The sequence below is a fragment of the Talpa occidentalis genome, unplaced genomic scaffold (assembly GCF_014898055.3).
Source record: "Talpa occidentalis isolate TD23 unplaced genomic scaffold, MPIMG_talOcc4v2.1 talOcc4.15, whole genome shotgun sequence".
Lineage (NCBI taxonomy): Eukaryota > Metazoa > Chordata > Mammalia > Eulipotyphla > Talpidae > Talpa > Talpa occidentalis.
In genome coordinates, this window is record NW_023601543.1 from 46453320 (window position 1) to 46480436 (window position 27117).

Consider the following 27117-nt stretch of genomic DNA (forward strand, 5'->3'; position numbering starts at 1 on the left):
ACTCATACTTATCTGAAGATATGAAAACACTAAATGGAAAAGATATAAGCAACCTTATGTTGGTTGAAGTACTGCTTACAAAAGCCAAGACATAGAAATAATCTAAATGTCCACTGATGGAAGACTGGATAAAGAAAAGGTGGAACATTGCTCAGCTATTAAGAAAGACAAAATCTTTTTGTGATAACATGGATGGAAATTGAGGTAATTAAGCTAAGTGAAATAAAGTCAGAAAGAGAAAGACAAATACTGGACAAAAATACTGGATGGTTGCATGTGTGGAATATAAAAACAAAGCAAAAGAGATAACAAAACAACAAAAACACCTCTAGAATTTGAGATCAAAATGGTGCTTACCTCATGGGCCTAACAGACATCTATAGGACATTGTACAAAAAAAAAAAAATTGGAATACACATTTTTCTTAGGCAGACACAGATCATTCTCCAGAATCCAATATAACATCAAAACGATAATATAACATGACCAAGTGGGATTTATTGTAGGGGCACAAAGCTTGTTCAAAGACCAAAAATCAATTAATATAATTCAACACATCAACAAAAAGAAAAGCAAAAACCATATATGATCCTATCAATAGATGCTGAAAAAGTTTTTGACATAGTTAAACACCCATTATGATGAAGAATTAAACATAAGACCTGAAACAATAAAATACATAGAAGAAAATATAGGCAAACATTCCATGACATACATCTTGGAAACATCTTTAAAGACTCCCCTTGATGCAAATAAATTGAAGGAAAAGATAAGTAGCTGGGACTACATCAAACTAAAAAGCAAAGCAAAAAAGACAATAAAGTAAACAATAAAATAGACAATAATGAAAACAAAGGGACATCCTACTGATTAGGAGAAAATATTTGTACTCTATACAACAGATAAGGGACTGATTTCAAAGATCTACTAAGAACTCACAGGACTTAACAAAAACAAAATAAACAATCCAGTCAAAAAATGGACTGAAGAGTGAAAAAAGCCAGAAGGAAAAAGAAAAAAATCGGAAGGTCTCACGCATAGCAGGAATTTAGAAAACCTAAATAAGGGACCAGGAAAAAGACTAATTATAATGTAACAAAGTAAAAATCAACAAGGGACAAACAACTATAAACCAGAGACACACTGGGGCGGGGGAGGGAGAAGAGAGGGGGATCAGAACAATGGGGGGTGGGAATTGTATGGGGACTATAACCAAGATGAAAATTCATACATTGTGCAAAAATGAAAAAGGATGTAAAAAATATATTAAAAAATCTAAAAAAATGGACTGAAGAGCAAGACACTTCTCCAAAGAGGAAATGCAAATGGCCAACAGGTAAATGAAAAAATGTTCAACATCACTTATAATCAGGGAAATGCAAATGAAAACCACAATAAGACACTGCATCACACCAGTGAAAATGGTCCATGTTAAAAAAAAAAAAAGGCAACAACAAATGCTGGTGAGGATGTGAAGAAAAAGGGACCCTCTTACACTGCTGGTGGGAATGCAAAATGGTTCAACCACTATGGAAAGCCGTGTGGAGGTTCCTCAAACTACTAGAGACTCATCCCTTGATGCAAATAAATTGAAGGAAAAGATAAGCTGCTGGGACTACATCAAACTAAAAAGCAAAGCAAAAAAGACAATAAGGTAAACAGCAAAATAGACAATAATGAAAACAAAGGGACATCCTACTGATTAGGAGAAAATATTTGTACTCTATACAGCAGATAAGGGACTGATTTCAAAGATGGAGCTACCTTATGACCTAGCAATTCCACTCTTAGGAATCTACTCAAAGGACACAAAAACACTAATTTGAAAGGAAACCTGCCCTCCTATGTTTATTGTAGCACTATTTACAATAGGTAAGACTTGGAATCAATCCAAAATGCCCCAAAATAGATGACTGGATCAAGAAGATGTGAGACACACACACATACACACACACACATACACACACACACTGAAATACTACTCAGCAATCAAAAAGATAAACTCATGCCATTCGCAGCTACATGGGTGGAGCTGGAAGGGATTATGCTCAGTGAAGTAAGTCAGAAGGAAAAAAAAAATATTGGATGGATTCACTTATAGGAAGAACTAAGGGAAACTATACAAGGGAGCAGGGGGGGAAAAGACAAAACTCACAGTCAAACTATAAATTGGAGACAGTCATCAGGGAAGGGGAGAAAAAGGGAACAAAATGTGAGGAAAGAGCACAAAAGTCTATGGTGATGGTTCATGGATGTCTTGGTGGTGGTAATTTTAAGGGGACAACACCTCAGAGGAGAAATCAAACATTGTACAAATATGAACAATGGTGTAAAAATATAAAAATAAGCAAATTATATATATATATATACACACATATATATATCCATTGGTCTAATTCTGGAAGAGATAAAACTATGGAGGCAATAAAAAGATCAGTGGTTGTCAGGGGTTAAAGTGCAGGGAGGGTGGGGTGAATAGGCAGATCACAGAAGATTTTTAGGGCTATAATGCCTCTGTATGAGTTGTAATGGTGGCTATATGGCATTATACTTAGGTCCAAACCCATAGAATGTACAATAACAAGAGAGAACTCTAATGTAATCTCTGGGATTTGGGTGATTATGACATGTTGATGTAAGTTAATCAACTATAACAAATGTACCACTCTGGTGAGGGATATTGGTAATGGAGGAAGCTATGCATGTATGGGAGCAGGTTTTATATGGGAAATCTCTGTATCTTCCACTCAATTTTTCTGTGAATCTAAAACTGCTCTAACAGTAAAAAATGTAAAAATAAGTAACTTCATTTAGAGGCATGTTTTTATTTATTTGTTTGTTTGTTTGTTTATACATGCACTGGGTACAGTCAGAAGCACGGGAGGGTGAGAGAATTCACCAGAGCCAGAGCACGGAACAGAGCAGGCAGAAGGACCGAAGTACACTGCTGAGGGGAGCAGCGGGCGGCAGGAGAGGTCTGCACGCCATGTGGGACCCTCCTCAGGTGGCCAGGGAGCAGCCGGGGATCGAACCTGCGCCGCGGAGGCTGCAGGCAGCTTTGCAACCCAGCGCTCAACCTCTGCGCCACTGGGGAGGCCCAGTAACTTCATTTTTTTGTAAAAAATAAATAAAAATTTTAGGGCCTCCCTGGTGGTGCAAGGGTTAAGATGCAACCTATGAAGCAATCCGCAGCACTGAAGCACAGTTTTGATTCCCAGCCAGCCAGGGAGCATCCCACATGGCACAGCAGACCTCTCCTGACTTGCCTGCTGCTCCCCTCAGCAGTGTACTTTGGTCAGTCTGCCTGTTCTGTTCCCCACTCTGTCTCTGGTGAGTCTTGGTGAGCCCCAGCCCTTGTATGCATAAAATAAATAAATAAGTAATTAAACAAACAAATGAATAAAAAATTTAAAACAAAACAAAACCAAAATGGTGGTTACCAGAGGGGAAAGAGGATGGGGAGTGGGAGAAATGGGTACAGGGGTTCAATTTACTAGTGGTCAATGGTACTAAAAGTTTGGTGGTAGGTGCAGTGTGTTATATATACACATCAAGGTATGAAGCTATACTCCTGAAACATATACAGCTTTGTAAACCAATGGCGAATAATACAAAAATAAAATAAAAGCACCTATTCAAGCATTTAGGCCTCAAAAAAAAAATTAAAACCTTGACATAAAAACCCCCATATTTAAGTATATAACTCAATGGTGTTAAGTATATTTATATTGTTGTAAAACAAATCTCCAGCATATTTTCATCTTGTAAAACTGAAACTACCCATTAAAGAACTTCCCTTTTACCCTTCACCTGCACTGGATAATGAATCATTCTACTTTCTGTTTCAATGAAACAGATTCAGTGATTCATTCTGTTTCAATGAAATTGATTTATTTAGATATCTAATTTAAATGGAGTCATGCAGCATTTACCTTTTTGTAATGGCCTTACTTCATAATGTTCTCAAGGTTCATTCATTTGGTAGCATGTGATAGGATTTTCTTCTTTAGTTTAAGGCTCAATAATATTTCACTATTTGTTTATCTATTTGTTTATCTATTTCTCCTTTCATGGATATTTGCATTACTTCCAAATCTTGGCTGTTGTGCATAGTGCCAAGTGAACATGGGTGTGTAAATATTTTTTCAAGTCAATGGTTTCAATTCTTTTGGATATGTACCCAGAGGTGAGACTGATTGCTTGCAATATCGCCAAACTGTTTTCCACAGCAGTTACACTATTTCATAATCCCTCCAACAGTGTCTAAATCTTCCTATTTTCCAAATCCTTGCCAGCCTCTGTCACTGTTTTTTTTTAAATTTTTTAAAATTTTTAAAAAAGATTTATTTATTTATGATTACAAGAACTGGGGTACAGGCCAGAGACAGAGTGGGGAACAGAACAGGCAGATAGACTGAAATACACTGCTGAGGGGAGCAGAGGGCGAGTCAGGAAAGGTGTGCTGCACCATATGGGTAGCTCCCTGGCCGGGAATCGAACTCATGCAACAGAGGCTGCGGCCAGCTTCACAGTGCTGTGCTCAACCCCTTGTGCTGCCAGGGAGGCCCTGATTTATTTTTTAAGAAAAAAAAAAAAAGAAACAGCCATCCTGACAGGTATGAGGTGATACCTCATTGTGGCTTTGATTTGTACTTCTAGTCTATGAGTGTATCTTTTTGTATAATTCTAACTTAGACCCATCATAATGTTTCACACTACTTAACACAATGAAAAATATAAACAACAAAAACCAACTAAGTTGCTGGGAGTGGAATGAGTGGTGGGGAGGACCCAAAATAGAAACTAGGGTTCCCTGGAAGTGTGGTTGATTCCTGAGCTTAGGGAGGGAAAACACAAGTTTAAAGTATCGATTTAGACATCTCCTTTAAAAGGAATCATAAGTATTTATCTTTTGTTAAAAAACCTGAGGGCATGTAGAAGAGGACATGAGTCACTCCAAAGCAGTTCCCAATGGGTAAAGCACGAATTATTTGAGAAATAAAACAAATGATAGGCTTTTAAAAAAGATTTATTTTTATTTATGCATACAAGAACTGGGGTTTAAGCCAGAGGTGCGGGAGCTGAGAGGATTTACCAGAGACAGAATGGGGAGTGCAACAGGCAGATCTACTGAAATACACTGCTGAGGGGAGCAGCAGGTGAGACAGGAGAGGTCTGCTCTGCCATGTAGGTTAGCTCCCTGGCCAGGGATCAAACTTGTGCTGCAGTGGCTGATGACAGCTTGATAATGCTGAGACTTAACCCCTTGTGCCACCAGGGAGGCCCCACAAATGATAGTTTTGAATGCTTATCCATAGAATAAAATAAATACCCTGGAGCCCCGCAGGTATCAGCAGTAGACATGTGCCCAGGTAGGACATGCAGGAAAACCATGCCTTCCAGCACCACCAGCCCCAGTGCCCTCAACACCCTGGAAGGAGCTCCAGGAAGCCCTGCCTGCCAGCACCAGCCATCCAATAGACACATGCCCAGATGGGAGATGTGGGAACCCTATGCCCTACTGCCCCACCAACCCCAGCAGACCCCAATGCTCCAGTAGTAGTGCCTGGAAATCCCACTCTCTGGCACCAGCCATAAAGTAAATGTGCACCCACGTGGGAGCTGTAGGGAACACACACCCCTCCCCCAGCTCCAGTGTTTCCAATGCCTCGGTAGGAGCACCCATAAGCCCTGCCCATTGTCATCAGTGGTCCGGTTGACAGGAGCTGAGGAAGGAGCTGCAGGGCCCATGCCCCTGTCTCCATTCACTAGCCACAGTGGCCTAGGCACCAAGCAGGTTCATCTACAACCCAGTAAGAGCACCCAGAAGTCATGCCCACTGGCATAAGTGTTCTGGTGGCCCTACACCTAGAACAAACCCGAAAGCAAATAATGGGGAAAAAGAAAAATACAAATGGTCAAGCAAGCCCTCTTGGAAACAACATACCACAGAAAGAAAAAAATCAGACTGTAGAACACAACAACACTGATACAAAAGATAAAGAATTTGATAAAGAATTCAAAATTGCCATACTCAAAAAACTTAAAGATATAAGATGCAGAAGAGAAAAATGAGAATATATAATCAATGAACAGAAAAAAAGGAATTAAATATTTAAATAAGAAGATAAAGGAACTGCCAGATGTTAAAAGATCAAAAGAGGAGCTAAAAAAATTCTGGGAAAAGCCACAAAAATAGAACAGATGAAATGGAAGAGTGAATCAGTACTCTCCAAGATACCTATTCAAAATTTATGAAGAAAGAACAGAGAGATACAAAGAAAAAAGAATGAGGAAACACTTCAAGAATTATCTAACACCACGAGGAAAGGAAATATAAGAGTCATAGGAATTCCAGAAGGAGAAGAGAGAGAAAAGGGAACTGAAAAAGTATTCAAGGAAATAATCGAAGAGTACTTCCCAAACTTGAAGGAGAAAATGAAAATAGACATACAGGAAGCTAGAGGACACTAAACTATCATAATGAAAGGAAAACTACAGCAAGATATAATAGATCTTCCAAGAGTCAAAGACAAAGAAAAGAATAATGAAACTGACAAGGGGGAAGAAACAGATAACCTGTAGAGGAAAACCAACTAGACTGACAGACTTCTCTGAAGAAACACTACAGGGGACCACTCTAGTGGCTTAGGGGTTAAATCTCAGTGCTTTACCACTACTGCCTGAGTTGGATCCCGGGCCAGGGAGCTAACCCACATGGCACAGCAGACCTCTCCTGTCTCGCCCACTGCTCCCCACAGTAATGTATTTCCGTAGATCTGCCTATTCTTTTCCCCACTGTCTCTGGTGAGTCCTCTCACCCCTCCGAACCTCTGGCCTACTCCCCAATTCTTCTGCAAACACAGACACACACACTCAAATAAAAAAATAATAAAATAAAAGGCAATAATTTAAAAAAAAGAAAGAAAACTACAGCCAAGAAGATAATAGAGCAACATATTAAAAAAATCCAAGAGAAAAATTCCACTGAAGAATACTTTATCCTTCAAAGCTCTCCTTCTTCTATGATGGAAAAATAAGGACCTTTTCAGAAATTTGCTTCTACTAAACCCCTATTTCAAGAAATAGTACAAGAAGCCTTAAACTATAAACCAGCAGAGAAATGAACAGAAAGAACGGAACAAGGTACTGAATAGAACCACAAAATAATGAACAAAATGGCAATTACAGACTTCTATGTATCAATAATCTCCCAAAATGTAAATGGACTAAACTCACCAATAGAAAGACACAGAATGGTATGCTGGATTAGAAAACAAAATCTAACCTTCTGTTGTCTCCTGGAAACATATCTAACTGCTAAAGGTAAACACAGTTTGAACATACACAGGTGGAAAACAATTCTTCAAGCAAATGGCCCCCAAAAGAAGGCAGGGGCATCCATACTTACATGAGATAAAATAGACTTCTAGCTAAAAAAAGGTGACAACAGACACAGATGAACACTATACAATGATCAAGGGGACAATCCATCAAGAAGTTATAACAGTCATTAGTATATACTCATCAAATGAAGAAGCACCAAACTACATTAGACAATTATTGTCTCTGAAAACAGATACTTTTAAAAAATACACATAGTAGACTTCAAAACCTCTCTAAAGAAATAATACAAGAAGTCTTAAAATATAAACCAACAGAGGAATGAATAGTACTTCAGAGAAGTCTATTGTCAGTCTAATTGGTTTTCCTTTATAGGTTATCTGTTTCTTCCCCCTTATCAGCTTCATTATTTTTTCTTTGTCTTGGGCTCTTGGAAGATCTACTATTGTATCTCGCTATAGTTTTCCTTTCATTATGATAGATAGTTTAGTGTCCTCTAACTTCCTGTATGTCTATTTTCATTTCCTACTTCAAGTTTGGGATGTACTCTTCAATTATATAATCCAAATAAATAAACGAGGGAGAAGAGACAGCTCTTCTCCATAGAGAATTCCAATTAATAAATTTCTGAAGCCAAAATCCATATTACCTATTGAATCAGGCTGCCTCAAAGATAACTAGCTAAGTTTTAAATAGTCAGCAAATTTAGTAGATCCTTAAATTGATGCCAAATGCTACCCCAAGACCTCAGTATATCAGGGGAAAACAAATGTCTAGGTGTAATAGCCTCTGTTAGAATATATATTTAAAATTAGTCTATGATGCTTACTTTATAGTTCCAGGCAGGGTACCTCCATGGGCTTGTAGCAACAAGACCTGTAGCTGTTGTACCTAGGAAAAGCAAAGAAACAGTCAGCTAGTAACCAACTTAGACCTTGTCAACAGAATTACTACAGCTAACAATAAAGTAATTTAACATATGCCTATGAAATCTAAGGTATATCTTAGGTATTACAGAAATCATTAGGGTTGATGAGTCAATGGTAGAAAGGAAAATCAGCATTATAAGAACATTTAGTTCTTAGAAGATGGGTTATCCTTTTTACCTAAGCATCTTAATGAGTTTTTATTGGACAGTGGGGTATGCAATGCAGGGGGATACAAAAATAAATTCTTGTGTATTCTCAACTTTGCAATCTAGTTGAAGAAAACAAGCCTAAGGAATGGAATAGGAAATGCTACAAGACAGAAGATGCTAAGTCATCAAGCATAATTAAGTACTTTAGGGTTCTGAGAAGCATAAAATTAATGAAATCCCAAAACAGTTAAAGGAAGTCTTCATAGATATGGGTATTAGACCACAGTGTATATGCAATTATGCTTTCCCACGCCCTCCTCTGACAAGAGTAAATATTATGCTTGTGCTTTGGGACCCCAACTCTTGCCCCATGATGAACTTACTATACTTGTTATCCTTGCTCTCTTCTTTACCTTCAAGTTTTCCCTTTCTACAGGATCCTTAAGAAAAACAATTCCCAATCCGAATCCCTTTCTCTTTTCCCCTATTTCTCTCCTTCACTATCAAAGTGCGAGAGAATAGTCCATACCCCCTGTCTCTGCTTCCTTTTGCACACATCTGGATTGCTCCTCAACTGATTCCAATTTGATTTTTGCCCATAGAATTCCCATGAAATAACTCGCTAAAGTCACCAATTTAATGTCATTATATCCCACAGGCATTTTTCAGGCTTTATTTTACTTGATTTACTGTTTGGTAACATTTAGTTTACCAGACATCATACTTTTCTGCTTTTACTGCTACTCTTCTGGCTCACCTTCTAAGTCTCTTTCTTGCTTCATCTTTGCTCTACTTGTCTTTTAAATGACAAAGTTCCTCAAACCAGTCTTCTCATTTTATACTCTACCCTTAATGTCTTATCCTGTCTATAGTTTCAATTACCATTTGTGAATTGGTGATTCTCAAATTTATTTCAAATATATCTTCTATATTCAACTGTCTACTTCATATTTGCACTTAGTTGCCTGCTATTCCTAAACCTGTTCCTTCACTAGTGCACTAGGGCAGTGAATATGCAGTCAGTGCTAGACACCAGGATGTCATCCCCACATCCCCTTATTTAATCTATTGTTCATGTCTTTCTATCACCCTTAATTCCAAGTCACCATTATCTCTCTCTTGAATAACTGCAATAACCTCTTAAGTAGTCCCCATGACTCTACTCTTGCTCCACCATATCCATGTCCACACAATAGTCAGACTATCCTTAAAATATGTAAATTATCAATGTTTACATTATTTAAACTTATTTTCAAGACCATGAGTGCTGTAATCAGGTCTATGGTTCTTCTCTTGCCTCATCCTGAAACACTCTTTCCTTGCTCTCTCTAGTCTAGGCACACTGGCTTTCTTTGAGAGTTGTTCAAATGCACTATACTCTTCCTAACTTAGGACCTTTGTAGCACTGGTTATATGCCTGGCATGGTTCTAAGTCCTTTATACACATTAACACATTGAACCCTCACAAAAACTCTATGAAGCAGGTACTATTATCATTCCATTTTATGGATAGCTACCTGAGGCACAGAGAACTTGCCTAAGGTATGCAACACAGATAGTGAATTATAAAACCAGGATTTGAACCCAGGCAGTCTAGAGGTGGTGTCAACGTCTTCAACTAATATACTTGCTACACATGTCAATTATTCTCCCTGGTATCCTCTCTTCCTTCTTTTCTGCATAGATAATTTTTATTCAATCCCTCAGATCTCAGCTCAAATGTTTCAGACTGATATATAACAGAAAATCCTGTTCCATAGCTGCATGTCATTGTATAGCATACTACCAAGTTAAAAATATATATTAGTATGATTATGTGTTTAGTGGTTTTGTCTCTCCTACTAGGGAATAAATTCCATGAAGGCAAAAACACCTGCTTGCTCAATAATCCAAGAATAGTGCCTGGCAAATAATAGTATTCAGTAAATATTTGTTGGAATGAATGAACAAATAAATGAACAGGATGAAGGGTATTTTTGGCATAGGAACAAACATGTAAGAAAACAGAAGAGCAGAACTGAATATCATAGTTTATAAGAAATGATACTGTGGACAGATATTCTCATAATGATCCCCAGGTGGGAAGGAGACAAAGTGGAAAGAGTACTATACAGTAGAAGGCAAGAAAACTTGACTGCCCCAAACCTGGATCAATCCAACTACCTCTCGTTGAAGCTCCTCTACCAGCATTACTGAGCTGTTGCATAACCAGCCATATTGATAACCAGTACAAATTTATGCTCCTACTCAGCCTCTTCTTCCATTTCTATTTTCAACCCTATGTTCACTCTATTACTTTCTCACTTGCTCTTAGAAGATGACCTTGCTTCCTACTTCACTGATAAAGGTCATTAGGCTGAAAATACCTCAATTTCCCTTTTCCTCACTTTAAATTAGTGCCTCTTGGGCATGTATCCCTTCTACTGTCTAAAGCAAATCCTAGCCCCTATTTTCAGTTTCAGTCTGTCCCAATTGGTTCTTTCACTTGTTCAAGTGTCTTCCATATTTTAAAAACAAACAGACCTACATCCTATGACCCTTGACTACATAGCTATTGCCTTCTTTCACCTTGCTATCTTGGAAGAGGAGCCTATTAGCTTCTCCTACTCCCTTATATAGCATTCATTGTCCATCCCACAGCAATTTGCCCCTATCATTCTCCTGACCTTCTCAGAGAGGTCACCAATAGCTTCCTTGTTAACTAAAAAAAAAAGGATAGTTTCAATTGTTATTTTATTTTACATTTCTTGTCTTCCATGGTACCACTGGTTTTCTTTCTGTTTTAATCTAGCTGAGTCTCTATTGTCTTCCCTCCTTCCTCCATTCCTTAAATGCTGCTATTCTCCCAGAGGTCTGCCTTTGACCCTCTTCCCTTCTTGTCCATTTACTCATTTAGAAAATATTTAGTGATTATCTTTAATGTGCCAGGCACTCTTTGATCTCATCCACTCCATAACTTCAGACATTATCTAAATGCAAATAATTCTCAAATCTGTATCTTCAGAATCTCATCCCTGCCTACCTCTCTTACTATTCACTTCTTCTTTATCAGGCATCCCCAATGCCACCCCCAAAATACTAAATATGACAATAAACATGTTAATAGGAGTTACTTTAAGATTTCCCCAAACTAACAATGTTTACCCAATGTAACTTCTGGTAGAGGAGAAGCTAAGAAATAGAAGCTCTATCATTCCACTCACATACTTATAATTTTTCCCAAGAAATTTTAAGTCCCTTATACCTGTTGCTTCAGATGATTAAGTTCAGCTGTCTGTGGATCAATATTAACAATAGGTTTGTTCTTAATTTTTCTTGCTCTGTCAGCATAGCGAAGAGTATTTAATGTTTCCTCTAGATTGGAGTCAGCAGGACTCACACAGGCTATCATAAGTGTATGGCTATTTCCTCCTAGAGAATCTGAAAAAGAACAACAAAAGGAAATAAAATCAAACAAGTAGGATGGAAACAAAACTATCCATTTAGGTTGGTAACTTCAAACTCAGAGCTATAAGGAAAAAAATTTACAAAAGCAAAATCTTAAATTTGTACAAATGTCTTATTTGTGACTATAAAAATCACTAAGATTTTTGATGTGAAAACCATATCACTTAGAATCCTATTGCATGTATCCCCACTCTTGAAAGAGACTGTGATTTCAGCAGCTAACAAGTTAAAGCAACTGGAGACCTGGCTCAAGTAAGTTAGGAGCCATTACTAGGAAAAAACATTCTTAGGATAACCCCTCTAGGCAGATTTTTAACTCATCAAGGAATTCTGCTTATAAGCACTAATAATTAAAGAAACAGTAACCAATTCATTTTCAGGCATCAAGTACTAAGTACAGTTGGAATTCTTCTCAAAGCTATATATGAAGACCTCTTTCCATTATCCTTAAAGACTGTTTGCTAACAGGTCTTTCTTCTGTTTATCAATTAGACAGCTCTGTATATGACATTCCAAGAATCTTGGTATTTTATTTATTCCATTCTCACTTTCACATCATTATCATTCTCAGTTACTGTCTCTATTTTGAGAGGCACTTTTGTGTTACCTTGAAGCAGTCGAGTCAACTTGGAATCTCTGTAGGGCACAAAGCCACCCTTTTTGTCATCTCCAAGAGCACTGATAACATTTCCCAAGCATAGGAGGCCTCTGTTAATATTAATACCTAATAACAGGAAACAAAATTTAAATTGCTTGGTAAAGCATCTAACATATACTATCTACATTTATCCTGAGAAAGATAAAAGAAATAAAGACCCTACAGAAATATTAAGCCATCAATCCTGAGATTTTTTAAATTTTTTTTTTATTTATACAGGCACTGGGTACAGTCAGAAGTGCGGGAGGGTGAGAGAATTCACCAGAGCCAGAGTGGGGAACAGAACAGACAGACTGACGAAATACACTGCTGAGGGGAGCAGCGGGCGTGGCAGGAGAAGTCTCCACACCATGTGGGACCCTCGCCGGCGGCCAGGGATAGAACCAGCATTGCAAAGGCTGCGGGCAGCTTCGCAGCCCAGCGCTCAACCACTGCTCCACCAGGGAAGGCCCCTGAGATTTCTTAATCCTGATCACTTTTTTGAGAGAGGATCTTCAATTTCAAAGGACAAAGGTTAAAATGTTGTTTCTGTACATTGAGTCTATTCTAGTCCTTGCTCTTTCTCATGGTAACAAAGCAGACAGAAAGATAATTAACATCATGACAATGACCATTTGTATAGTTGTTTACTTTTTATATACACTATCATTAAATTAATGTGAAATTAATCAGTCATTTTAATTATCATCTTATTATTATTATTATTTTACTATCATTCTCATTTTACAGATAACAAAACTAATTCAACCATTAAATTACTTGTCTAATTTCAAACAGCTGGTAAGTAGGAGGCCTGAGATTCCATCTCAAAATTTCAGTCAAGGCCTATCCTTGTTCCATTATACCACACTAGAATATTTTCTTAGTTGCTCCTCTCTTGTGCCTTTCAAAAGGGTAAAGATTGCTTTCCACTTCTTAAATTCCAAGATTAGCCTTTTATTTTTTTTAAGATTTATTTTTATTTATGCATCCAAGAACTGGGGTATAGGCCAGAGGTGTGTGTGTGGTGGGGAGGGGGGGGGTGAGAGGATTCACCAGAGAGAGAGTGGGGAGCAGAACAAGCTGACTGAAATACACTGCTGAGGGGAGCAGTGGGCGAGACAGGAGGTCTGCTGCGCCATGTGGGTTAGCTCCCAGGCTGGAGATCTTGTGCTGCAGTGGCTGCTGACACCTTCACAGTGCTGAGACTTAACCCCTTGTGCCACCAGGGAGGCCCCCTGGTTAGCTTTTTAAACATTCTAATAATCTCTGAGGCTTCTCTAAAGCCTCCAGAATTCCCATGATTGTTTCCTTTTTTTTTTTTGGTGGAATGCAGCGTGTGTGTGTGTGTGTGTATAATGGTAAAGTGCATGGGTTTGGTGTCCAGTTGACCTAGGTTCTAATCTTGGTTTTATCAGTGACTAGCTACATGATTTGGGTAAATTCCTCTAGAAAACTAGGCAAATCTCCCTACCTAATTGTATTGTGGTGGGGAATTAAATAAGTTACCTTACACAAAACCAGGTTAAAAGATGAGTAAATGGCATCGTTATTGTTAGGACGCTGTACAATTAACTTACTTACCTTTACTTTGTAATCCCTTATGACCTAAAATAATTATGTCTACAAAATTCTGAACTGTAGGGGAAGTCTGAGGGCACCGGGAAGTGCACTACAGACACCATTTCGCAATACAGGGAGCTTTGGGTGAGGACCCCACGAAACCTCTGTGGAACTAAGAAAGGGCTATCCCCGCAGTCAGAGGTGAGTTGAAAAGCGCACAGAAGCCAGGCCCCATGTCTGACCGCAATTTGGAGCCCAGAGAAGGATACATTCACCATTGGGGTGGACCACAGGACTTCAAGAACCCCTCTGGAACTAAGTAAATACAGAGGGAGGGGATTTTCAGGGACAGTGACCATTAATATACTCATGGTACCACTGCCTTACTGGAGTTCTGGCGTAATAGTACTGGACTCAATCGGGCCACCAGCATCCAACATCCCAGAAGGAGTAGCCGAAAGAGATGCCCATCAGCAGCAGTGGCACAGTGTCCCAAAGCATAGGACACATTAGAAAACAAAGAGCAGGGAGAAGAAAAATTACAAACAACCAAGCAAGCCCTCAGGGAAAGGACACACCACAAAAAGAAAACCAACCACCAGAATGCAACAACAGTGACTTGGAAGAATTTCTCAGCCTTCTAGATAGAAAATTTAAAATTGCCATGATTAAAAAACTGAAAGAAGACAAAAAGGAATAGAATAACATGAGAAAAATAATCAATGATCAGAAGAATGAAATTGAGTGCCTAAAGAGGGAAGTGAAAGAAATGCAGAAGATTGAAAGATTAATGGAAGAGCTGAAGAACTCTGGGAAAAGCAATGAAAACCTAATAGAGGATATGGAAGAACGAATTAGTACTCTTAAAGATACAGAAATAAAAAGAACCAAAACAGACAAGGAAAGAGAAGTACAAAGGAAAAAGAATGAAGAAACACTTCAAGAACTATCTGACATCATCAGGAAAGGAAAAAGAGTTATAGGAATCCCAGAAGGAAAGGAGAGAGTCATAGGAACAGAGAAAACTTTTAAGGAGATAACTGAAGAGAACTTGCCAAGCATAAAAAAGGAGCTGAAGCAAGGAGATGAACAACAAATTTCCACGATAATAGGAAAACTACAGCAAGACACACAATAATAAAGCTCCCAAGAATTGAAGAAAAGAAAAAATGCTGAAGTTGACAAGAGGGAAGAAACAAATAACATGCCAAGGAAAACCAATCAGGCTGACATCAGACTTCTCCAAAGAAACACTATGGGCAAAAAGAGAGTGGAGGGCTATAGTCAAACTCCAAGACAACAAATACCAACCAAGAATACTTTATCTCACAAAGCTTTCCTTACTCTATGAAGAAAGAATCAGGACCTTCCCAGACAAACAGAAACTCCAGCACTGGGTAGAGTCAAGCACTGGGTAGAGTCAGAAGCGTGGGAGGGTGAGAGAATTCACCAGAGCCAGAGTGGGGAGCAGAACAGGCAGACTGACAAAGTACACTGCTGAGGGGAGCAGTGGGCGTGGCAGGAGAGGTCTATGGCGCCATGTGGGACCCTCACCAGTGGCCGGGGATTGAACAAGCACTGCAGAGACTGCGGGCAGCCCTGCAGACCACAAAAGATAAACATAGGCTTATTTAACCACAAAAGATAAACATAGGCTGAAAGTAAAAGGATGGAAAACAATCCTATAAGCAAATGGACCAAAAAAGAAGGCAGGAACAGCTATACTTATATCAGTTAACATTGACTTCAAACTAAGAAAGGTAAAAAGAGACCTAGATGGTAACTACATTATGATTAAGGGGACAATACATCAAGAAGACATAACACTCATCAACATATATTCACCAAATTAAGGAGCACCAAAATATATCAGATGACTATTATCATCTCTGAACATTATAGATATTACAGAAAATACATAGGTAGCGGGAGACTTCAAACACACCATTCTCAACAATGGATAGATCAATGAGACAAAAAATAAGGACACTAAAGCTCTAAATAAGGATCTAAACCTCATGGGCTTAACAGACATCTATATAACACTGCATCCCCCCAAATTGGAGTACACGCGGATCAAGTGCACGCGGATCATTCTCCAGGATCAATCTCATACTGGAACACAAGACAAACATCAACAGGCATATGAAAAAATGTTCAACATCACTTGTAATCGGGGAAATGCAAAATAAAACCACAATGAGATACCATCTTACACCAATGAGAATAGTACATATTATAAAAACTAGCAACAACAAATGTTGGCAAGGATGTGGAGAAAAAGGAACTCTACTACACTGCTCATGGGAGTGCAAACTGGTGCAGCCACTATCGAAAGCTTTGTGGAGGTTCCTCAATCTGCTAAAAATGGAGCTTCCATATGACCCAGCAATTCCACTCCTATGTATCCACTCAAAGGACACAAAAACATTAATTCAAAAGGACACCTGCACCCTTATGTGTATTGGAGCAGTATTTACAATAGGTAAGTTATGGAAACAACCCAAATGCCCAAAAATAAATGACTGGATCAATAAGATGTAGTATATATACACAATGGAATATTACTCAGCAACCAAAAAAGATAAACTCATGCCATTTACAGCAGCATGGATGGAGCTGGAAGGGATCATGTTCAGTGAAATAAGCCAGAAAGGAAAAGAAAAATACCGAATGGTCTCAGTTATAGGAGGAATGTAGAGGATCCAAATAAGGGGTTAGGAAAAAAAAGTAACTATAATAAAGTAAAAAATCAAAATCAACAGGCAACTATAAACCAGAGATATTCTGCATAGGGGGAGAAGGGAGTAGGATCAAAACGGGGTGGAAAAAGTCCAAGGGACCATGGTGATAGTTCATGGGTGAATGGTTTGTAGGAATTTCATGGGGACTATAACTGAAATGAAAATGCATACATTGTACAAAAATGTATTCTAATATCCTTCTATTTCTTTCATGAATCCTGGTCATTGCCCTTATTGTGACTATTAATTTATTGACAGTTTCTAATTTTCCTGGTTGGTAGATTATCCTCTCATTGGCCTTAAACTATGTATTCTGGAATACATTTCAGTTATGCTTTCCTAAGAACTTACTGGAGCCATGACCTACTGCTATTTCCACCATGTAATTTCCAGTCACAGGTTAAACCAATTGTCTGTGTGTATATATGTGTACACACATAAATTTCTGTAAGATTCGATGCTGAAGGAAGTCACTAAACCAAATGGACTGGATGCATCCATCATAGAACATGCTATCTGACCTTAGTTGAACTCTTGGGTCAGCTTCATCCCTACTTCACCCTAACAGCTATTATAAATACTAATCATTTTCAAGACATAAACCTACTTTCACTTTATTAGCAGATATTTCAACAAATAATGGAGATCAAAGTTATCCACAAGGGCTTCCTGATTTTTCCTCTCCTCACCTCACAGTCTTTCCTCTGCTATTACTAATTCCCTCATCCTTCTTGTTTCAGAGGAAGATATAACCACCTTCATTTTCCCTTTAGCCTCTGCTGGTGCTTCTACTCCTCCTCTTTTCTCTGGGACCCCAAATTCTTTAATCTTTCCTCTTTCTTAGACATTCAATTTATTTTTCCTTCATCATTTTTTTCTTTCAATCTACACACATACTCAAATCTCCTCACTCTAAAATAAAACCAAACCAATTCCTTCAAGAAATTCCCTTTCTATTCCTTTTATTGCCAATTGGAAGGGGTACCATTTTTTATGGCCATTTATTCTATACAGGATGTGAAAGAGACCCCGCTGAGATTTATCAAATCTGCTAGCCAATACCTATACAAATCCTTGTATTAGTTCATGCCTTTCTTTCTTTTTTCCTTTACACAAACAGAACATTGTTCCATCTTATTGGCCCACATCCTATTTGGGATGTAAAGAAAACACATGAGTAGGTAACACAGCCAAGTAAATTAGAGTAAAAAAACAGAAGCAATGTTATAGTATAGATATGGTCTTCTTAGTCAGTAATATTATAAAATTTAGAGAAATAACTACAGAGGGGGAATAGAATGGAAGGGAACTTGGTTACGTGAATCTTCATTTCAAACTTTGCCTCTGCCATGTACCACCATGTGACCTTGGATAAGTCACTGAAACTTTCTCTTATGCATTAAACAAATGTAATGTGTACCTTACCTCATCACTGTGATAAAAATCAAATGTGATATATAAAATGCTATCTCTATATAAGTTATTATTAATAGAGAAATTTCTATAATCTGGGTATTTGCTAACTTATATGAGGGTGAAAGTAGAGCACCTTATAAACTTCTAATCTACTGTGATGACAATTTCTTTAGACAAAAGATACTACAAATGAAGAAGAAAATGGCCGGGCTTTGGCCTTCAAGTTGACACACATGGATAAACTGATTATATAACTGAAATGATACATGTCTGGCTGTAGGGGATCAAGCAGCATGGTCAGATATCAGTATCCTAAACATTAAAAAAAATTTCCAAAGTTTAGGGGAAAATGGCAATTAAGTTCCTGAGAACAGAAAAGCTCAAGGGGGGCCTCCCCGGTGGTGCAGCAGTTGAGCGTTGGGTAGCAAAGCTGCCTGCAGCCTCTGCAGCGCCATTTTGATCCCCCAGCCACTGGGTGAGGGTCCCACATGGCGCACAGACCTCTCCTGCTACGCCCGCTGCTCCCCTCAGCATATACTTCGTCGGTCTGCCTGTTCTGCTCTCCGCTCTGGCTCTGCTGAATTCTCTCACCCTCCCCCGCTTCTGACTGTACCCCAGTGTTCGTATAAATAAATAAATAAATCTTAAAAAGAAAAGAAAAGAAAAGCTCAAGGGGGGAAAAGGATAGAAAGCATTAAAAAAATTGCAATTATCTATTGTAGTCATAAATTACTCCACTCAAAAAGTCAATGTAGCTTGACAGGACTCTATGAAGTGAATAAACTCACATATAAAAAAGAACACAGAGTTCTGTGGAAGTTCTGCTCAAACATAGACAAATGACTACCAGCACTTTTCTCCTCTTTTCTCACATCACTGAAAGGAACTTTGAAAGTACTAACCCACAAGATTACAGAACATAGGACAGGGAATATCAGTTGGCAGGAGGTTTAGACATATTTTCAGAGTACAGGTAGAGAAGCAATTACTGACTTAGCAATATGGAGGAAGCCTCAATCTGTAGGTATTTTAATACCTACAGAGAGAAGACAATAATGATGGTGATAGTGAAAATAACAGTAAATTTATACAGTATTTAAGTCAGACCATATTTTAGGTATATTACACACATTGACTCATTTAATCTTCACAATAGTCCTATTAAGTATGTATAAAGTATTATTATCCCTGATTGACAGATACGAGGGTTGAGGCACAAAGAGGTTAGACATCTAAGAAGTGAAAGTCAGGATTCAAATGTAGGAGTCTGGCTCCAACTCCCTGCTTAATCTCTGTGCTTTACAGAAATGAACTAATTTGCTTTAAGGCACCAGGTAACTTTGAAATAAGAGACACTTGAGGTTGAAAAGGGAGGACTGGCAAAAATATATGAATAACTCTTGAACGCTCAGGTCTCCCCTCCAGAGTCATATTATTACTGTGTCCCCCATTCTCAATTATTCCCAGTCTACTTTATGGGTCAGTGATTCCAATACCCAACCATTAAAAGTTAGTATTCCCTTGGGACTCTCTCTCAAGCTCTTTTCTTACTATACTTATTTACTGGGTTATTTCATCTATATTCTAATATATTAATGATTCCTTAAATCTGCATCTGGTACAAGTGGGTCCAAGATGGTGCCAGAGGCAGTTCCTCACTTCACTTCTCAAATAATCATCTAGGATAACCAGTAGAATACAGCACCCAGAGAATCCTGGGGCTTGAGAAGAAACTGGAACACACCTCTTGGACATCTGTGCCTAGACAAACTGCACTAGAAGAGACACTTAGGAGATTCATGCTTCACTAAAGAAGAGGTGGGTGAATAGAGGTGCCTGGAGGCTTCAGTACAAATGGAGGCACTGCCATTTGGCTGCCCTGGAGAGGGGAGAGCTGAATGGTGTGAAGACACACACCCTGGACTGAGAGGAATATGTGTGAAAGAGCTGGGATATTCCCAGCAGATCTGGCCTTCTAGATCTTGGACAGCAGTTTTGGAACAGGAGCTCCAGAGAAGGCTATTGACAGTGCATAAACAAAAACTTATCCTTCCACAGAGAATTCACAACAGTGACGTGACCACTCCAGGAGAACCCCTAATCCTGCCTCAACAGATCAGGTCTCCAGAACTACAGAAACCTGTAAAGGCCAGACATATAAAATTATTAAAAACAAACAAACAAACAAACAAACAAAAAAAAACAACCACAGTGCCACCTGCTGGACAGAAAAAAATAGATAAAATCTCTAAGGTACTACTACAGATTTAAAATACTGGGAAACCTAAAGCAAAATGGACAACCCCCACCCCCAAAATCCACAAGGCAGTTTAAGACCTCAAGAGAATAAATATGTCATCGCAAGGAGACAACTTACCAGAGCCCAACCAAGAGAGTTCAAAATTACCACAATAAATTTTTTAAAAAGGAAAAAAATGCAGAAAAGCAAGTCAAGGCGATGCAAAAGAAATCCAAAAATCAAAACAAAAAGCTAAAACAAAATTTACAAAACCCAAATGAACACCACGAAAAATATAACTAGCAAACAGAAAAATTTTTGAATAATAATGGAGCTGCAAGATGTAAAAAGATCATTAGAGGAGATAAAAATTTCTGAAGAAAGCTATGCAATTAGAATAAACCAAATAGAGGGTCAAATCAATGATCTTAAAGATAATAATGCACAAAGGGCCCAGGTGGAAGAAGAGAGAAATAAGGAAAAGAAAATGAAGAGATACTTTGAGAACCATTGAACTCCATTAGGAATGGCAATAAAAGGACAATGCATAGCCCCATATGGAAAGGGAGAGAAAAGGGAACAGAGAACTTATGTAAGGAAATAAAAGAGGAAAACTTCCCAAAACTGGGGAAGGAACTAAATATACAAGTCAGTGAATCTAAAAGAACTCCAGGGTACCTAAACAAAATGAGACCTACAAGACATGCAGTAGTGAAAATTCCAAGAGTTCAGGACAAAGAAAGAATATTGAACCTGGCAAGGGTAAATATACCCAAATCAGGCTAACATCAATCACATTTCCCTGAAGAAATACTATGGGCAAAGAGGAAGTGGAATGATGTGTTCCACATATTTAAAGATAAAAACCGACAGCCAAGACTCTCCTCCGAGACTCTTCTTCAGATATGAGGAAGAACATAGAGAAACACAGAGAAACTCAAGGAGTTAGCAAACACTAGAGCACCTCTCCAAGAAATATTGAAAGGAGCTTACACATCTAAAGAGAGGCACATACAGAAAGAATGGAATACAGAAATAGAGTAAACCACAAAAATTAAGAACAAATTAGCAGCAACAGCCTTTCATGTACCAATAATAATTGTAAACATAAATGGACTGAAATCACCAATTAAAAGACACAGAGAATCTAGCTGGATAAGGAAAAATAATCTAACCTTCTGCCATCTCCAATAGATACACCTAAACTCCAAAAACAAACATACGCTCAAAGTAATGGGCTGGAAAACCACCTCACAGGATAATGGGGTCAAAAGAAGGCAGGGACAGCAAATTTACATCAGGTAAAATAGATTTCCAGTGAAAAAAAGGTAACAAGAGACAGGGATGAACTCTATATAATGATTAAGGGAACAATATATCAGTAATGTAACAGGATAGTGCCCAGGAAAAGGGGAGGTTCCAGGTTCCCTGCCCCACCCAAGGGTGGGTGGAGCTGAACAGGGAGGAGAAGAAAACTGGAGAAGAGACTGGAGAAGGAAGGAAGCAGGATGGAGAGCAAGAAGGAGGCCTGGAGGAGGCACATGGAGCTGAGAGACATGTGAAGAAGCTACACTTGCTTCTTGGTCCTGGACTGGTTGAAACAGATGTGGGTGAGAGACCCGTGGGGAGGTTTAACAATGGCAGCTTTTATCTTGGTTTTGATTTTGCTCTTTTCCTTCCAGATTTGTTTGGTTGTTTCTGATCCTTTTCTGTGGGTCCCCGCCAGAAGGTGCTTTAGACTTGTGGCAGGCTTCCAGGCCAATCCTGTTTGGGTGGACTTTTACCCCTGAGGGGATGGGTAACTTTGGTTGCTTGATTTAGAAACTATATTCTTTGTCTTTTTTTGGTATTGTTTACTGATTGTATTAAAGTTCCTTTCCATTAAAGGTCTTATATGTTTTGTCTTGAAGCAGCAGATAGCAGAACTGATTAAGAGCAGGCAGGTTTGGGGGTTCTGGTGTGTGCCTCTCCCTGTCCTATAACAAGAAGACATAACACTCATCAACATATACTCACCAAATGAAGAAACACCAAAATACATTAAGCAATTGCGATCAACTCTGAAAACAGACACTGGAAAAAACACATTTGTGGCAGGGGACATTAACACCCCACTTTCACCAATAGGCAGATTAAGTAGGAAGAAAATACACAGGGACACAATAGCTTTAACTTTAAATGAATAATTAGACAGTATGGACACTGCAGCCCACAAAAATAGAATACATATTTTTCTCAAGTGCACATGGGACATTCTCCAGAATATAACATGTCATAGGTCACAAAACCAATATCAACAAATTCATTAATATTAAAATTATACCTAGCAACTTCTTGGACTATAAAGGCTTCAAACTAGAAATCAAGTATCAAAAGAAAGAGGGAACTCCTTTAATAAATGGAGACTGAACAACACATTGCTGATAGATGGCTGGGTTAATGAGGAAATCAAAGATATAAAAAAGAAAATACCTCGAGATGAATGTTAACAAGGATACAACTTTCTGAAATTTATGGGCTGTAGCAAAAGCAAGTACTAAGAGGAAAGCTGCAGCAATACAAGCCCATATCAAAGAACAAGAAAGCTCAAATAAATAACTATATCTCTCATCTAGAGGAATTAGAAAGAGAAGAACAAACAAATAAAAGTCAGTATAACAGAATAATAAAAACCAAGGAAAAATAAATGAAATAGAAATAAAAAGACAATCCAAAAGATTAAGGAAACTGAAAGCTGGTTCTTTGAAAAAATAAGCAAAATATACAAATCTATAGCAGGATCACTAAGAAAGTAAGGGAGAAATCTCAAATAAGTAGAATCAAATATAAAAGAGGAGAAATTATAACTGATGCCACAGATAATCAGAGAATAATTAGAGACTACTATGAACATTTACACGCTAACAAATTCAGTAACATGGAAGAGATGGACAAATTCCTAGAATTATACAATCATCTAAGACTGAATAGGGAAGAAATAGAAATCCAGAACAAACCGCTCACAAGCAGGGAAACTGAAATGGTAATCAAAACTCTCCCAAAAAACAAAAGCTCAGGACCAGATGGCTTCACAAATGAATTATACCAAATCTTCAAAGATGAACTAATACCTACCCTACGCAAACTCTTCCAAAAAAATTGAAAAAGGAACATTTCCAAACACACTTTATGCGGCAAACATTACTCTAATACCAAAACCAAACAAAAAAGAAAAAAAACAAAAACAAAAAAGAAAGCTACAGACCAATTTCTCTGTTGAGCACAAATGCAAAAATCCCCTATAAAATCTTAGCAAACCCAATCTAAAAAAGTATTAAAAGGGTTATACATCATGACCAAATAAGATTCCTACAAGGGACACAAGGGTGGTCAAACACCTAAAAATCAATCCATGTAATTCAACACATCAACAAAAACAACAAAAAGACAAAAACACATATGATCATATCAATTGATGCTGAGAAAGCATTTGATAAGATCCAACATCCATCTATGATGAAAACCCTTGAAATTCTGGGGTAAATGGAACATACCTTAACATAATAAAAGTCATTTTCAACAAATTCACAGCTAATATCATTCTCAATGGTGAAAATCTGAAAACTTTTCTACTAAGATTTTGTATAAGACAAGGATGTCCACTCTCACCACTACTATTCAACATAGTATTGGAAATCCTAACTAGAGCAGTTAGCAAGAGAAAGACATAAAAGCAATCAGAATAGGGACAAAACTAAAACCATCATTATTGGCAAATCACATTATAATATACATAGAAAGTCCTCAAGGGCCTCCCTGGTGGTGCAGGCAGTTGAGCGCAGCGCTGTGAAACTGTCTGCAGCCTCTGCAGTGCCTGTTCGATCCCCCCCGTGGAGATACCCACATGGTGGGACAGACCTCTCCTGTCTCACCTGCTGTTCCCCTCAGCAGTGTATTTCATCAGTCTGCCTGCTCTGTTCCCCACTCTGTCTCTGGTGAATCCTCTCACCCTCCCGCACATCTGACCTGTACCCAGGTTCTTGTAGAAATAAATAAATCTTAAAAAAAAAAAAAGAAACTCCTCAAGACTCCACAGAAAAACTAAAGGATACAATCAGTTTAGCAAAGTTGCAGGCTATAAAAGCAATATACAAAAATCCCTTGCCTTCGTATATACAAATGAGATAGAAAAGGAAGTAATTAATGTGGTCACAAAGTCACAAACAGGAGGCACTAAGATCAAATTCTCCCATATAAACAACTGATAAAGTAGAAATTGCAATAAGTTCCTGGCAGGACCCAGACATTTTGGACAAAGTTGGTGACCCAACAGAAGCAGGGAGAAGGTGAGAGCAATGGGGAAAGGAAGGAGAGGGAGATATGGATCTGGACCCCTAGTCCCCTCCCCCACTCACAAATGTGGAACACTTTACCCAGGAAAAGCTAAGGAGATAAAGTTTGGGAGCAACTGGAAAACACTGAGTTATCTAAGAACTCCAGAATAATAAATAAATCTTTTTTTTAAAAGGTGAAATAAACAAAGGCCAGCAGGATAACACACAAGGAGAGGAGTAGGGCTCTGTCAGGCAGCAAGCCGCAATTTGGAACTGAGCTGAGCCAGGCTGGGATGAGCAGGGGTGGGATCCACCATTAGAGTAACCTGCCAGCACCAAGAGTTTGCAGCCCCACACGACTGTTGGAAGCTTGGGACCACACCACTCTCCTCCGGAACTGAGAGAGGGTGGGCCCCACTAACAAAGAAAGTTTGGCAGGATAGCACTCATGGAGCGGAACAGGGCTCCTCTAGGCCCCAAGACTGCAATTTGGAACTGAGTTGAGCTGGGCTGGGTTGGGACTCACCATCAGGGTAAGCTGACGGCACCAGGAGTGCACAGCCCCTGTACCATTGTTGGAAGTTAGGGACCCCACCATACCCTCCTGGTGTGGAGGAAATATGGAGGGAGGGGATCACCAGGGACAGCACCAATCAATATATCCACAGCATCACTACCATTGTGGATTTTGGGCGCAATAGTGCTGGACTTGGTCTGACTACCAGTTCCTGGCATCCCAGAAGGAGAACCCTGAAGAGATACCCACCAGTACCAGCAGCACAGTGTACCAACGCATAGAACAAATTAGAAAACAACCAACAGTGAGGAGGAAAAATACAAATAATCAGGCAAGTCCTCAGGGGAATGACACACCACAAAAAGAAAATCATCCACCGGAACACAACAATGACATGGAAGAACTTCTCTGCCTGCCAGATAGAGAATTTAAAATAATCATGATTAAAAAACATAAAGAAGACAAAAAAGGAAAAAAATGGTAAGACAAATAATTAATGAACTGAAGAATGAAATTGGGACCTTGAGGAAGGACATAAAAGAAACGTGGGAGATGAAAAGATAACTGGAGGAGCTAAAGAACTCTGGGAAAAGGAATGAAAACAGAATTGATGAAATGGGAGAATGAATCAGTACTTTCGAAGATACAGAATTAAAAAGAACCAAAATTGAAAAGGAAAGAGAAGTACGAAGGAAAAAAAATGAAAACACTTCAACAACTATCTGACGTCATCAGGAAAGGAAATATAAGAGTTATAGGAATTCCAGAAGGTGAGGAGAGAGACCAAAGAACTGAGAAACTATTCAAGGAGATAATTGAAGAGAACGTCCCAAGCATGAAGAAGAAAATGAAAATAGACATTCAAGAAGCAAGAAGAACACCAAATTTCCACAATGAAAGGAAAAGTACTGCAAGACACACAAGAGTAAAGCTCCCAAGAATCCAAGATAAAAAAAAAAATGAAGCTGACAAGAGGGAAGAAACAGGTAACATACAAAGGAAAACCAATCAGGCTGACATCAGATTTCTCCAAAGAAACACTACAGGCCAAGAAGAGAGTGGAAGGGCATACTCAACAATCTCCAAGACAACAAATGCCAACCAAGAATACTTTATCCTGCAAAGCTTTCCTTACTCTATGAAGAAAGAATCAGGACCTTTGTAGACAAACAGAAACTCCAGAATTGCATTACCTCTAAACTCCCCACTCCAAAAAATACTACAAGAAATCCGAAAGCCAGAACCAACAAAGAGATGAATAAGGATGAAACAAGACAAAGAATAAAACCACAAAAAGACAAACAAAATGGCAAATACAGATGCCAATGTATCAATATTAACTCTAAATGTAAATGGACTAAAATCATCAATAAAAACACAGTGGCAGGCTGGATGAAAAACAAAATCCAACCTACTGCTGTCTCTAGGAAACACATTTAACCACAAAAGTTCTTGAAAACCGGCAGGAAAAGGATGGAAAACAAGCCTACAAGCAAATGGACCAGAAGAAAAAAGGCAGGAACAGCTACACTTATATCAGATGAAATAGACTTCAAACTAAAAAAGGTAAAAAGGAGACAAAGATGGACACTACATTATGATTAAGGGGACAGTACATCAGAAAGATATAACACTCATCACCATATACTCACCAAATGAAGGAACACCAAAATCTATAAGACAATTATTATCAGCTCTAAAAACAGACATTAGAGAAAATACATACATATTAGGAGACTTCAACATCCCACTCTACCAATGGACAACTTCAACATCCCACTCTACCAATGGACACATCAATGAGACAAAAAATAAACAA

The 27117-nt window shown here is 38.5% G+C and overlaps 1 protein-coding gene across 1 annotated transcript in view; it reads right to left on the minus strand.

The window, feature by feature from the left end:
- Window positions 1-27117, minus strand: part of KIF4A (kinesin family member 4A) — a 110140-nt gene that overhangs the window by 33311 nt on the left and 49712 nt on the right. Inside the window, exons 8-10 of the mRNA XM_037511649.2 lie at window positions 12477-12593; window positions 11667-11842; window positions 8174-8235 (exon numbers count right to left, since the gene is read on the minus strand). Of these exons, the coding sequence (XP_037367546.1) occupies window positions 8174-8235; window positions 11667-11842; window positions 12477-12593 (355 nt within the window). The remainder of the gene's footprint in view (window positions 1-8173; window positions 8236-11666; window positions 11843-12476; window positions 12594-27117) is intronic.